The following is a 15022-nucleotide window of genomic DNA, read 5'->3' as shown; positions in this document are numbered from 1 at the left end:
GCAATGCAAAAGCGTCTGTTTGGCAATATTTTGGCCAATATATATTAATGTTAATAAATGCCAATTTATAGTGTTTTACTTTTTTTAGAGTGTCATTTATGTAGGCTAAGGTCCTTTTTAAATTTTTTATTTTATATTCGTCTCTTTTTATTTGGTTTTATCTTATTTAAACTTTGTTTAATTTATTTAGGCCTATTTTGTTTTCTTCGTTAATAAACGTTTTATTTTTTTGGGCCCACAGTTTGCCGATTTTCACTTCTTTCAGCCTATGCATGGGGTTATTTTTATTCGTTCGTTATGTTAATAAAAGTTCTGTCTATATTTTATTCGTTTATTATTCTAATAAAAGTGCTGTCTAAATAAAAGTTTATTGTCAGCGAGTTGTTTTTTTTTTTTTTTTTTTTTTGTCCATTCCAGCAATTGACGCTGAATTGCAATTGACGCTTATATTTCGAAAGTGAAAGTAGGCCCTATGTCATTTATGTAGGCTAAGGTCCGTTTTATTTTTTTATTTTTTTTTATTTTATATTCATCTCTTTTTAATTGGTTTTATCTCATTTAAACTTTGTGTAATTTATTTAGGCCTATTTTATTTTCTTATTCGTTAATAAACGTTTTATGGTTCTTATTTGTTTGGGCCCACATTTTGCCGATTTTCACTTTTTTCAGCCTATGCATGGGGTTATTTTTATTCGTTCGTTATGCTAATAAAAGTTCTGTCTATAAATAAAAGTTTTATTATCAGCGAGTTGTTTTTTTTTTGTCCATTCAAGCAATTGACGCTTATTTCGAAAGTGAAAGTATAACGCGCACGCATTTAAAAGCTATTTAACCCCCCCGCCCTGCCCTCCACGGTGACACCGGGATTACCGGTGTTGTCACACGTCGATTAACCGGTGGGAAATTTTCCTCACCGCGGCAACCCTACTGCTCGCTGTCAGACTCGCTCTGACAGGAGTAACCGGAAGTCGTCCGGCCTACCGTTACAACCCGGAAATATCGAACGTTCTGTTTATGCAACAAGCCTATTGAGGTGCCTTTAGGTATTAGATATGACACCAAGAGAAATAGACAAACAGGAGCATATGAGCAACTCCCGGTTAATGATAAATTTATTTATATACCAATACTAAAAACATTAGAATTTATTTTTAAGAACTCTCATGTGTGTGATTTCATGCAGGACTGCACCCAAGTGAAATTTTTAACGATTTCTGTGATGGAACTTATTTTAAAAATTACCCCTTGTTTTCAAGTCACAGATTTGCTCTACAAATTCAACTCTATTACGACGATTTTGAAGCAGCTAACCCCTTAGGATCAAAAAAAGGAATTCATAAACTTGGTTGTCTATACTTCCCCGAAACCTTCCACCAAAAGAAAATTCAACTCTAATGAACATTCATCTGGTGTCTTTGTTCCATTCAGAAGATGCAAAAAAGTATGGAATAGATTCAATATTGAAGCCTTTTGTGGACGATATAAAAATTTTAGAGACAGAAGGAATAAAGGTCCCTTTCTGCGAGATGCCTGTAAGGGGTACGGTTGCACAAATAACCGGTGACAACTTGGGCATTCACTCAATTCTGGGTTTTATGGAGTCGTTCAGAGCAAACTATTTCTGCCGCTTATGCTTGATTGACAAAATTTTGTCTCAAGAAGTTTTTTCAGAGGATGATCCACGGCTGATATTAAGAACAAAGATTCTTAATGAGGAACACTATGCTGATCTTTCAGCGGAACCAACTCTTACATCTTCACATGGAATTAAGCGGAACAGCTTACTCAATACACTCTCATACTTTAATGTATCTGAAAACTTTGCATTTGATATAATGCACGACATTTTAGAGGGTGTGGGTCAGTATGAGATAAAACTTTTTTTCGATTATATGGTTAAGAACAAATTCATTTCAAAAGAAAGGCTGCTCAACAGAGTCTATGCCTTTAACTATGGCCACATGGAAAGATCAAATCAGCCAACTAAAATAAACTTGGACTGTGAAGGAAATGGCATTGGATTGAATGCTGCACAGACTCTTTGTTTAATAACAAACATACCGCTGATTTATGGTGATGTTGTTCCTCAGGGAAACCTACAGTGGTATTTGTTACTGTTGCTTTTGCAGGTCATCAACATTGTGTTCTCACCTTCAGTCACAGAGGGTATGACTGTGTTTTTAAAACATCTCATTAAAGACCATCATCAACTGTTTAAGGAGCTCTACCCATCCAAAAACTTGATTCCAAAGCATCATTTTATGTTGCATTACCCTCGCTGTATTCGGAGAATTGGACCATTGTTGCATGTTTGGTCAATGAGGTTCGAGGCCAAACATAAGTTCTTTAAGAACAGCATAAAGAACTTTAAGAATTTGACTGTGTTTTTGGCAAAAAAACACCAATTTGCTGTGGAGAATCACTGGGAATGTATGAATTACAATTCTCTGGAATCAGGACCAGTAAAGGTACATAAACTTCTGTGTTTGGATTATTTTGAAGAGATTTCTGAACAGCTTTGCATTGATTCTCAAACTGAAATTCGACATACAAAGTGGGTAAAATGCTCTGGAGCAGAGTACAGAGTTGGCCTTTTCGTGTGTTCTGAAATTGTTGACGAAATGCCTGTTTTCAGTAAAATACTAAATATATTATTGCTCAGAGAACAAGTTTTCCTGTTGTTAAAAGATTATGAGTCAACATTCATTGAACATGTCCATGCCTACAGATTATTTGACAAAGCATCACAACATGTTCGGATAGTGAACAAAGACAACTTAAGGAATATTTCCTTGTTTGATGCACAGATGTCCTATGGTGCTGACTCATTTTTCTACATAGTTGCAAAAAAATGAACTTGTTTGAAACACTTGAACTTGTTTGAACACAAGGAATATATTTTATCAGAATGAATGTATTTTCAGACCAGGTGCTGTGTCTTGTTTGAAAAGTAGAGATTTATGTACTTATTTAGCCTATAAGGAACAGTATACTGTATTTTATTGGAATGAATGTATTTTCAAACCAGGTGCTGTTTAAAATTGATGAGTTATAGGTATTAAATTGATGTAGTTTTCAATGTAAAGATGTTATTGTTATTTGTAAAAAAAAAAAAAAAAAATTATATTGAAAATGTTCATTAAGATGATTTGACAAAGTATCAGCTTACATGTACACGTGTCCTATGGTGCTGATTCATTTATTACCAATGTTAAGATGATATTGCATTGGAGAGTTGTCTTATTAATTGTATGTTTGAAAAATTTAAAATTTTAATAAATGTTCAAATAAATTCATAGTCACTTGGTTTTTGGAAAAATATATTTTTTTAAAATTCATCTGCATTACCATTTTAAAATAAGTATATACATTAAATCAACATAAAAAAATACACAACATGTACAAAAATACATATGGAGTTAAACACCATAAAGTGTTAAATGTGTATATTTAAGAGTAATAATTTCTTAACACCTTGAGTGATTAAATGAAACACTAACACAGTGTTTAAAAAATAAACACTTTCGTCAGTGTTGTTTTAACACTAGCAAAGATGGACCTGTATGTTCACCCGGAAAGTGATAATTTTAACACCCATGGTGACAAATCTCCTGACATCCCTTACAAGTGTTTTATTTAACTGAATACATCACAATAAGCTAAAACACATGCGCAGGATACTTTACTTCCTGATAAAGTGCGCGCCCGGATTAATCCGTGCTGCTTTCACATTCACGCGAACCGCGGCACGGTTCAGGAGCAACCGAACTCCAGGCAGTCTCGGGTTCGGTACCGCAGTGCGCACCCGGGTCCCATGACAGCGTTCACATTAGCGAACCGTGCCCCGTTACCAACTAAACTGCCCCCTTAAATACAACTCTTGCTTTTTATTTCACAAGCGTCATGAAATGTGTACAAATGGAGAAAAACAACCTTTTACTCTCACAAGACTGTATTATCCAGATCATTTAAACGTTACTCTCAGGAAACTTTAAAAAACACTGGCTGATGAGGTTGTTGTGAATTGTTCATGTGTTAATATGGTCACAGTTTAAAGAGACATCGGTCACACTTTATAATATCTGCATGCTATTGTCACAGGTCGAGGGGAGGAACGCTCGGGTGACCAACCACCCCCCCTCTAACCGAGTCACCACCGTGAGGAGCCGACACCACAGGCACACAACAGAGGACCACAGAGACAGAGATAAGTTTCAAAGGAGTAACAATCTTTATTGAACCAAGGGTTTCTCACGGTTTAAAATACTCTCATGAATGCATGATAATGGAGCAGGGGGTTGCAGCTTACTTCTCAGGTAAGGATTCTTCACAGTACAGGGTACTCTCGTTGGTGCACAGTAATGAAGCAGTGGATTAAAAGCTTACTTTTCCCCCAGCGGTGCTGCAGACTTCCAGACTCATACAGCAAGTATGGCAGGTAAGGATTCTTCACAGTACAGGGTACTCTCGTTAGTGCACAGTAATGAAGCAGTGGATTAAAAGCTTACTTCTCCCCCAGCGGTGCTGCAGACTTCCAGACTATGGCAGGTAAGGATTCTTCACAGTACAGGGTACTCTCTCTCTCTTCAGTTCACAGTAGGGCGACAGTGGGTTAAACGATTACTTTATCAGCATTGCTGTATACTTCTGGGCTCAAACAGTAAGTAGAACAGGTGAGGACATTCACAGTACACAGTACTCTCTCTTCAGTTCACAATAGGGAGACAGTGAGTCATAATGTTACTTTACCAGCGATGCTGTGTGCTTCTGGGCTCAAACAGCAAGTAGAACAGCTGGGGATCTTCACAGTACAAAGTACTCTCTCCTCAGTTCACAGTAGGGCGACAGTGGGTTAGACAATTACTTTACCAGCGATGCTGTATACTTCTGGGCTCAAACAGTGGATAGAACACGTGAGGACATTCACAGTACACAGTACTCTCTCTTCAGTTCACAATAGGGAGACAGTGAGTCATAAGGTTACTTTACCAGTGGTGCTGTATGCTTCTGGACTCAAACAGCAAGTAGAACAGGTGGGGATCCCCACAGTACAAAGTACTCTCTCCTCAGTTCACAGTAGGGAGACAGTGAGTCATAAGGTTACTTTACCAGTGGTGCTGTATGCTTCTGGACTCAAACAGCAAGTAGAACAGGTGAGGATCTTCACAGTACACAGTACTCTCTCTTCAGTTCACTGTATCACTCTGGGCTTCTGACGGGGGCAGATATAATAACTTTCCACGAACGTGTAAGCATTGATGAGGGCCACTTCTCAACAAAGACACAGCACACTTGTGTTCACTTCAATTCCACAGCAATAAATCAATGTGTATCAATAAGGCAAAAGCACTGCAATTCACTCACACGGTAGGGCTGATCAGAGGCCTCGCTCTGTTTGTTGTGCTCACTTTACATGGGGTTTCACTTTCAATTCCTCCTCCACACACTCTGAAACACATAGCTCCTCCAACAGTCAGATCCACACTCACTGTATCCTCTTCAAGCGGTTTAAATGTTCATAAGTTAAAATCAGTTCACTTATCTTTGCTCTTTCCTTTCCCAGCACAGATCCAGTCGATAGCTCAGCCCAGCAGGCTTCCTACAAACAATCACTCTGATCCAGCAAGCTTAAATGGGCATCTCTCCCTTTCCCCTGTCCCTTCCTTGTCAGTGGGTCCTCCATCTGAGCCTCCTCCATCTGTGTCTTCCCCGTCTGAGCCCTCCTCTCCCTTCTGTCTGTGTCCTTTTATCTCGTTTATCTTGACTCGTCAAACAGGAAACCTGTGTGAGTGCCGCTCCTCTCTCTCTCGCACCTGCAGGGCATTAGCGCTAATCAGTGCGGGCATGATTCCATCACGCCCGGAACTGCAGTGGTGTGTTGCACACAATCCGTTCCCCTAGGGAACTTGCGACTCTGAGGAGGGTTCCGATCGCCAAGCGATTTTGTCACCCGTGACATCCCCCCTTGCCAATCGGTTCTACGACGTTCCTCAATTCCATTTGCCATATCTCTCCAGTGGCTGTCCTCGGGTATCCCACTGAGGTCGTCGGGGTGGCGAGGGCGGAGCCGCTCTTACTTCACTTCGAGGTCCCTTGGGACCACAGCCCACCCTACCATGGGTACCTCTTCGTCCACCATCGCGTACCTGTGGCCGCTACAACTCACGGTGTGTACCCTGCCGACTACGCCACTTTTGATGTCACAGGTCGAGGGGAGGAACGCTCGGGTGACCAACCACCCCCCCTCTAACTGAGTCACCACCGTGAGGAGCCGACACCACAGGCACACAACAGAGGACCGGAGACAGAGACAAGTTTCAAAGGAGTAACAATCTTTATTAAACCAAGGGTTTCTCACAGTTTAAGATACTCTCAGCGGTGCTGCAGACTTCCGGACTCATACAGTAAGTATGGCAGGTAAGGATTCTTCACAGTACAGGGTACTCTCGTTGGTGCACGGTAATGAAGCAGTGGATTAAAAGCTTACTTTTCCCCCCAGCGGTGCTGCAGACTTCCGGACGCATACAATAAGTATGGCAGGTAAGGATTCTTCACAGTACAGGGTACTCTCGTTGGTGCACGGTAATGAAGCAGTGGATTAAAAGCTTACTTTTCCCCCAGCGGTGCTGCAGACTTCCGGACTCATACAGTAAGTATGGCAGGTAAGGATTCTTCACAGTACAGGGTACTCTCGTTGGTGCACGATAATAAAGCAGTGGATTAAAAGCTTACTTTTCCCCCAGCGGTGCTGCAGACTTCCGGACTCATACAATAAGTATGGCAGGTAAGGATTCTTCACAGTACAGGGTACTCTCTCTCTCTTCAGTTCACAGTAGGGCGACAGTGGGTTAAACGATTACTTTATCAGCATTGCTGTATACTTCTGGGCTCAAACAGTAAGTAGAACAGGTGAGGACATTCACAGTACACAGTACTCTCTCTTCAGTTCACAATACGGAGACAGTGATTCATAATGTTACTTTACCAGCGATGCTGTGTGCTTCTGGGCTCAAACAGCAAGTAGAACAGGTGGGGATCTTCACAGTACAAAGTACTCTCTCCTCAGTTCACAGTAGGGCGACAGTGGGTTAGACGATTACTTTACCAGTGGTGCTGTATACTTCTGGGCTCAAACAGCAAGTAGAACAGGTGTGGATCTTCACAGTACAAAGTACTCTCTCCTCAGTTCACAGTAGGGCGACAGTGGGTTAGACGATTACTTTACCAGCGATGCTGTGTGCTTCTGGGCTCAAACAGTGAATAGAACAAGTGAGGACATGCACAGTACACAGTACTCTCTCTTCAGTTCACTGTATCACTCTGGGCTTCTGACGGGGGCAGATATAATAACCTTCCACAAACGTGTAAGCATGGATAAGGCTACTTCTCAGCAAAGACACATCACACTCGTGTTCACTTCAATTCCACAGCCAAAAATCAATGTGTATTAATAAGGCAAAAGCACTGCAATTCACTCACACGGTAGGGCTGATCAGAGGCCTCGCCCTGTTTGTTGTGCTCACTTTACATGGGGTTTCACTTTCAATTCCTCCTCCACACTCTCTGAAACACATAGCTTCTCCAACAGTCAGATCCACACTCACTGTATCCTCTTCAAGCGGTTTAAATGTTCATAAGATAAAATCAGTTCATTTATCTTTGCTCTCTTCTTTCCCAGCACAGATCCAGTCGATAGCTCAGACCAGCAGGCTTCCTACAAACAATCACTCTGATCCAGCAAGCTTAAATGGGCGTCTCTCCCTTTCCCCTGTCCCTTCCCTGTCAGTGGGTCCTCCATCTGAGCCTTCCCCGTCTGTGTCTCCCCCGTCTGAGCCCTCCTCTCCCTTCTGTCTGTGTCCTTTTATCTTGTTTATCTTGACTCGTCAAACAGGAAACCTGTGTGAGTGCCGCTCCTCTCTCTCTCGCACCTGCAGGCCATTAGCGCTAATCAGTGCGGGCATGATTCCATCACGCCCGGAACTGCAGTGGTGTGTTGCACACAATCCGTTCCCCTAGGGAACTTGCGACTCTGAGGAGGGTTCCGATCGCCAAGCGATTTTGTCACCCGTGACATATACAATTGTTTTGGACTAAAAACTTCTTCAAATTGGATTGTATGGACGCTTTTCAGTGAAACCAAACCATTTTTGTTGGAATGTAAGGGATCAGTGGACTACTTGGTGAGTTTCTTCCAGTTTGTGTTGGTTTGTTTTGGCTGTTGGTGGTCTGACAAAGAGACAGATTGTGCCCGCTGTGTTGATTGTATCTTAAAATGGTTTACGTCGTTCGAATCACGAGTTTCTCAGCTTTCCAAAGATATGTATTGTGTTTACTTTTGTGTTTGTGGAGCTTTGTTTTTCACAAAGTTAAACCTATAAACCACCCTGTGGGTCGTATACGGGACGTCGGAACACTACAAAAAACTGCTCACATTTTGAAAGATTCAGATTCAAGCCTGAGCTTTCAGAAAATTGGTTTACAACATTTAGTGCAACTCCTATTTGGGATTCATTTTTTAGAAACAGGGTTGTGTCATCAGCCAGCGGTCAGATTTGTTTCTCTTTAATTTGATGTAATTCCTTTGAATGAACTCTTGTGAATTAAAACGACAGAGAGTTTGAGCTTCAATCCCCAATAGAAGAGGCGAGGTGGGGCAGTCTTGGCGGAGACCTTTGTGTGTGTGAAATCTAGATGAGCTTCCATTAGCCAATCTAACACAACTGTTTCCTCACATGTACAGAGTTTATACAGCATTAATACAATTCTTACCAAAACTAAAACAGTTTAAGGTGTCAATAATAAACTTGTGGCTTACCGTGTCAAAGGCTTTTTGAAAGTCTAAGAATAAATAAGGTGTCGTTCATCATCTAGAAAGTCTTTGTATTCAATCAGATCCAAAACTAAGTGAATGTTATTGACTATGTGACGATCTTTCATGAAACCAGATCGGCATTCATCAATTAAAGTGTGTAATTTAGATTTGAGACGTTTTGCTAAGATAGATGCTAGAATCTTACAGTCATTATTTAGCAATGTTTGGGTCGCCGATTGTCAATGAACAGCGAGTGTGTGTGAGGTTTTGGATGAAGTGTGTGACGCCTCAGAGAAGGAGGAAGATCCCTCTGTCAAGAGATTCTCTGAAGACAGCCAGAAGAAATTTACCACAGAGAAACATTTCTACATCTCAGAGCTCAGACCATCACAGCCTGGGGATTTATTGTTCTTTAATTGAGTTATTCCCCAAATAATCTCCTCAAGAGTTATGTCCTGACAGCAGATTTGATTATATTCATTACAGTCATTATTTAGCAATGTAATGGGTCGCCAATTGTCAATGAACAGCGAGCTGCCCTAAATAATAATAATTATATCTGAATAATTCTGGATGAGTTTAGTCTAAACATTATTATATTTGCAGGCCTGATAGTGAAGATTTCTGCTGACACTCATCTGAGCTTCTTCCTCTGTTCCACCTTTAATTACAACTAAACCATCATTTGGCTGAATAATAAACCAACATTAACCATTCAATATCACATGTTTCTAATACGCATGCTAACACACACACTGCTTTATTTAATAGTGAAGTCTGAGTCTCTTCCACCTGTATGAAACACATTTACACATGTATTTCTCCTCTTAGACAGCAGTGACAGCACTCTTCTGTGGATCACCTGATGGTTTCTGCTCCTCTCATCTCCGTTTCACAGATTTAAACCTTGATGTAAATCCACTGACGTTTGCCGGTCGATCTTAATATACTCTGTAAAGTGGAACAGAAGAGAAAAAAATCAGTGTTCAGTGGAACAAAGTGCTGTTTTTCTTTAGTAAAAGTAAGTTAATTGAATTCCTGTAATCAGATTAATTACTGACTTTACATGATCTTGGATAGAGATATTTGTGTATTTAAATATAATAGATGTAAAGCCTGAATCATGTTCATATGTGTGTGTGTCGGTGCGACTCCTATTCAGTCTCTGTAAAGGAGAAACTAATGAGTGTACGGCGTATGGAATAAACCACAGCGAGCAAATACTAATGTTATTTTGAGTTAAACACAAACCTTTAGTTAAAGCCGTTTGTCCTCTAGTTTAAACATGTTTGTAGGCTCTTAGTAAATAACTGAGAGTAAAGTAAGTGTAGAGTAGTGTGACGTGTTGCTTGTCACAGTAAAAACACACTAGAGACAGAGACATTGCTCATGTGAGCTGGACGCTGTGAGCTGAAGCTGGAACTGCACTGATTTTAGCAGGAGTGCAGCGTTTCCTACAATCTGACCAAGTCTGTTTCACACTCAAATGATTCACTTCTACTGACACAGTTCATAAAGCAGGTGTTGATGTATAAAGCTGTGACAGTGAGCTTTTCTTCTCTTTCCTCCTTTGTGTTCAACATTTCACTTCACATTTTGTTCTCACACAAACCCTTTGTTGCAATAAATCTTAATGATAATTTCCTTTCATGAATATTTGAAAGGATTGTTCACATATCAGAGGTAAATGAAGATGTCTTTAATATCTCAGTGATGTTTCCTCACCTCAGGTCACAGTTTGAGTCTCGTAGCTCGTCTCTGAGCCGCTGCTTTGAGTCTCCGATCTTATTGTCACTCAGATCAAGCTCTTTTAAAAACTGCAGAGCTTTTGAGTTCGTCAAAGACTGAATTAAAGAAGAAACATCTGTAATGCCACAGCACTGTAGACTAGAGAGACACAGAGGAAGAGAGATTATCTTACAAACAAATCATGAATGTGAAGAATTTTACACAGATATAATGTGAACTCAGACTCACTGTCAAATATTGAGGATAAAGTGTTTTAGTTTAATAAACCCAGAAAGTGCACTGCTATAACCAATGAAACAAAAGCCCTGCTGTCTTCAAATAAATAAACTTCAGTCACACTGTAATTGCTGTACAGTATAATGACACTAACTGTAGTTTCTCCAGCTTGAATTGTGGGTTCATCAGTAGATCACTGAGGTTTTTCACTCCTGAGTCTCCTAGTTTATTCACGCTCAGGTCCAGATCTCTCAGGTGTGACGGGTTTGATTTCAGAGCTGAAGTCACATCAGAACAACCTTCATCTGTCATATAACAGGATCTTAACCTACATTAGCAGAGAGAGAGAGAGAGAGAGAGAGAGAGAGAGAATGAAGAAAATAAGAGACTCTTTATTCTGTAAAGTCACATCATCTTCATCAGCAAATAAAACAGAAGAAGAGAGATCTTCATCTTCATTTCACCAGATCACAAAATACTAAGGTGAAAATGTTTGTTCAAATATAATGTTAATGTGTTTTAGTTTAAACAGTTGAAGCGATTTTAAGCATTTTGATTCTTGTGTGTGAATGTGACTGACCTCAATCTCTCCAGTTTACAGTGTGAATCCTTCAGTACGGCACATAAGTGCTTCACTCCTGAGTTTCCTAGATTATTCCCGCTCAGGTCCAGCTCTCTCAGGTGTGACGGGTTTGATTTCAGAGCTGAAGTCAGGATGAGACTTTGATTCTCTGTAATACTGCACCCTAACAGACTGAAGACAGAGAAATAACAATAGTTCACATCTATGATGATCATCTTATTGAAGAGCTACAGCAGCATTTAGTTTCCAATAGTCTGTTTTAAAACCCAGTCACACTAGTTCTGTGCGCTGGAAGACACTGTTTCTTCTCTTTCATTTCTAACTATTTATTTGACGTCTCTCTTCTTTATTCTCTGTTGAAAAGGCAGATTTCTGTGTGTACACAATCAGTGCATTGTATCAGATGTTGGGAATTAAACAATTACTATCTACACTCTAAAAAGTTTTATATGATTTACTACATTTTTTTGGTGAAAAATGTTCACACTCAAAAATATTGATTTCATTTTAAAGCAGTGAAATCAATTACAATACACTGTATAAGCTAACTAGAAAAAAAGCACACAAAAATGTGAATAGGGAAACCCAGAAAGTGCACTGCTATAACCAATGAAACATAAGCCCTGCTGTCTTCAAATAAATAAACTTCAGTCACACTGTAATTCAGTGGTGGGCCATCAGGGCCAGCAAGGCCTTCTCTGAACACTATCAGAATCACTGACTTGCACTTTAATATATTTTTTGCATGATTATTAAATTATTCCCAATAGTTCATTCTCTTAATTTCATAGCTTTTCTCTTGGTTGTGCTGCTTCCAGTATTGTGTTTTTATGTTAGAGCTTGTATCCAATCATATTTCAGCCATCATGTGTTGACGGGTCAAATAAATCTGCCTGGAGGCCTTCAGAATCGACAGAGCGGGTGCCTGTAGCTAGCCTGACTACGTCAGACTTCCTACTTCCGCTAATTTCATTTCGCTCCTGTAGTGAGTCTGAGATAGCGGCCTATCTTTCAGTTTTCCAGCGGGCTGAAAACAGCCGGCCAATCAACGAACAGAGGGCGGGCTGAGAGCCGTGACGTAGCCGCTAAGCGCCAAGAAGTACATTGTAGGTTAGAGAAATCGAAAACCGAATACCGAAACAACCGCAGAAATGGGAAACAAGACACGGGATGCAATTCGCTCTGTTATGGAGAACATTCCGGGGTTTTTCAAACTGAAGCAAAAGTCGTTTACAGCCATGTTCACTCCGCTATTTCGCTCGCATCATCAGTGTTTACAGCTAGGACCGGCGCATGCAGACGTTTTTATTTTTGCAAATCATTATAACAAGGACAAATATTAACACTTCAAGCTTAGGCATTTAGGCTACCCATTTTTTTCAGGCTAATTGTAGTAATGACGGATCAGACCTGTTTGGCCATAACTATATGCATAACTATATAAGGACATAACTTACCCCCATTCAACGTCAGTTCTCTGTCTTTTACGGCCATGACAATGATGACAATAACGTCGGTTTCCTCGGCTGTGAACGCTCCTGGCGCGCTGTTATTATCATAATAATAATCCACCATATTTCGTTTCGACATCCTGCTGCATTAGTCCCAGAGATGTTATTTATGAACAATCTGTTAATTGTGTATGTCACGTGACAAATGAACGTAAGGCTCGGAAGCAAGGTAAAGTGATTATTTATGTTCCCTGTAAATCATTTTTTACTGCATTATGATTTCTTAATTCAGAATATGATCAACATTGCTTAGGTGGATGTGATCGGGGAATTTGGCTGTTTAAATTATAACATTAAGCCAAAACAAAACAAAATGACTCGAATGACTCAGAAAATCAGTAAAATGAACTTCCTATTCATGACTCGCGAGAGCAGCGGCTCGGTCTCGCCCGATCGCAGCCCTGCGGGGCGGCGGAAACTAAATCATTCATGACTCGTGAGAGCAGGGCAAGCCGATGCTGCGGGGCGGCCGCAACTCAGTAATTCATATAAATAACCTAGTTTGTGAATTGTTCATTCCCGGTTGGCACACATTTTGCAGCCCTTACAAAAGCGCAGCTCCCTGTCTACAGTGGAATTTCGATCATAGATTTGAGTTTGATGCATAATGTCTCGATGCGGCCCTGTCGGCGCATAACATACGTCATAAATAAACTTATCTGATTGGCTTACGGGTAACCAATGATTTTAAACTTCAGAGAAGCGCCCCCTTGCAAGAGAGAAAACACTTCTCTATTATGCCATTCCAGACTCTGTCTACGAAGCAAAGTGAAGTAGCAGAGTCTGGTATTACCAGGCTAGCCTGTAGCTTAAAATGAAACGCAATGAAACTGTTTCTTTAACCAATCAGATAATCAGTCAGATTTAATCAGCCAATCAGATTTCACTTTGACTGCAGCGGGGCCATCTAGCAGGCGTATAATAACATCTGTATTTTCTCGTTCTTTGATTGGATGCGCGTACTATTACTGGTAGCAGGGGCGAAAATTTCATCAAAATGTTGGGGGGGACAATAAACATAACAATTCTCAAGAGCAAATTTTGAAGGGGACACCAATAATACAGGCAAAAAAAATACAGAGGAAAGCCTTACTACTATTAGCATGGAGACCATTTCATTATACTTCTTAAAATTTCTTTCTGGTTTAAGCCAGCGGCGAATCTGTTTACATACTCTCCTCACGCAGCGCAGCGATTTCATTTCATTCATTGACTCATTCTTTAACTATATTAAATTATATAAACCAACTAAATTACAGTGAAAGCGTTAGAATCTAAATGCACAGCGCACCCGGACTTTCTCATCAGTGTATGGCCAGCAATATTGTAATGTTTAATGACATGAAGATCTGTTCTAAGTTATTATTGTACTGTACAATTAAATACAATCGTCTGCGGTCTGAAAACTTTACCTCAGAGCATCCGTTTACTGAATGAATTGAGAATCTCACCTGAAAAATCCAATAACATCAGCAATTGTCATTCAAGCAGCTGATTTCTGTAAATGAATGCAAAACTAAATGTATATTGCAGCATAGGGCGAAGTCAGGATCCATCACCACCGATTTGAGACAAAAATAATTTAAATTGTATATAAAACTATGTAAATGGCGCTCTGTGGCGCAGCAGGGTTTTGAACACGGTCCTGAGCCGTCGCTGGGCGCCGCGGACAGACGCCGAACGGCGCCGCCGGTGTGTGTACATTCATAGAGAATAATGTGTTCGAATTTTAAAGACGTGGCGCTGCGCGACGCGATGCGCTTCTCGTCCGGTGTGCGACCCCCTTTACTGGAGTTCCACAACTACTCAAAAACTGTTTTTCTCTCCCGCCACCGGAATGTGTGTGTCTGAGGTAAAAGGGACGGAGGCGGTGGACCAACGCACTGTGAGGCAAGGGAGGGGGGTCTCAAAATGTTTAGAACGCTTTTTTCGTAATTGCCCCGTTTGCATTTCTGTTATTTTATTTCTCAATTATTTTAAGAATATATCATTACATTTTTTACAATACACATATTTTAATGTTTTTTTTTGGGGGGACAACCCTCAGATAGGGGGGGTCCTGACCCCCCCCGACCCCCCCGTGATTTCCGCCTATGACTGGTTGTATCCGCATCTGTAGCGAACTGCATAAACTAAAATATATTCCTGTAG

At 40.5% G+C, this 15022-nt stretch overlaps 1 protein-coding gene across 7 annotated transcripts in view; it reads right to left on the bottom strand.

The window, feature by feature from the left end:
• Positions 1 to 8863: 8863 nt before the first annotated feature.
• LOC120492984 (protein NLRC3) overlaps positions 8864 to 15022 on the bottom strand; it is a 65227-nt gene continuing 59068 nt past the window's right edge. Inside the window, exons 11-14 of one of the 7 annotated variants that reach the window (XM_089121933.1) lie at positions 11358 to 11531; positions 10932 to 11105; positions 10538 to 10699; positions 8864 to 9763 (exon numbers count right to left, since the gene is read on the bottom strand). In XM_089121933.1, coding sequence (XP_088978059.1) covers positions 9754 to 9763; positions 10538 to 10699; positions 10932 to 11105; positions 11358 to 11531 — 520 coding nt within the window. In that variant the 3' untranslated portion in view covers positions 8864 to 9753. Of the gene's footprint in view, positions 9764 to 10537; positions 10700 to 10894; positions 11106 to 11357; positions 11532 to 15022 lie in introns of those variants that run through there. The other 6 variants (XM_089121924.1, XM_089121927.1, XM_089121918.1 and 3 more) reach the window with 6 other exon arrangements.

The sequence above is a fragment of the Pimephales promelas genome, chromosome 2 (assembly GCF_988280905.1).
Source record: "Pimephales promelas chromosome 2, fPimPro1.hap1.1, whole genome shotgun sequence".
Taxonomy (NCBI): Eukaryota; Metazoa; Chordata; class Actinopteri; order Cypriniformes; family Leuciscidae; genus Pimephales; species Pimephales promelas.
Note: the sequence above shows the minus strand (reverse complement) of the source record. Positions and strands in the feature narration are given on the sequence as shown.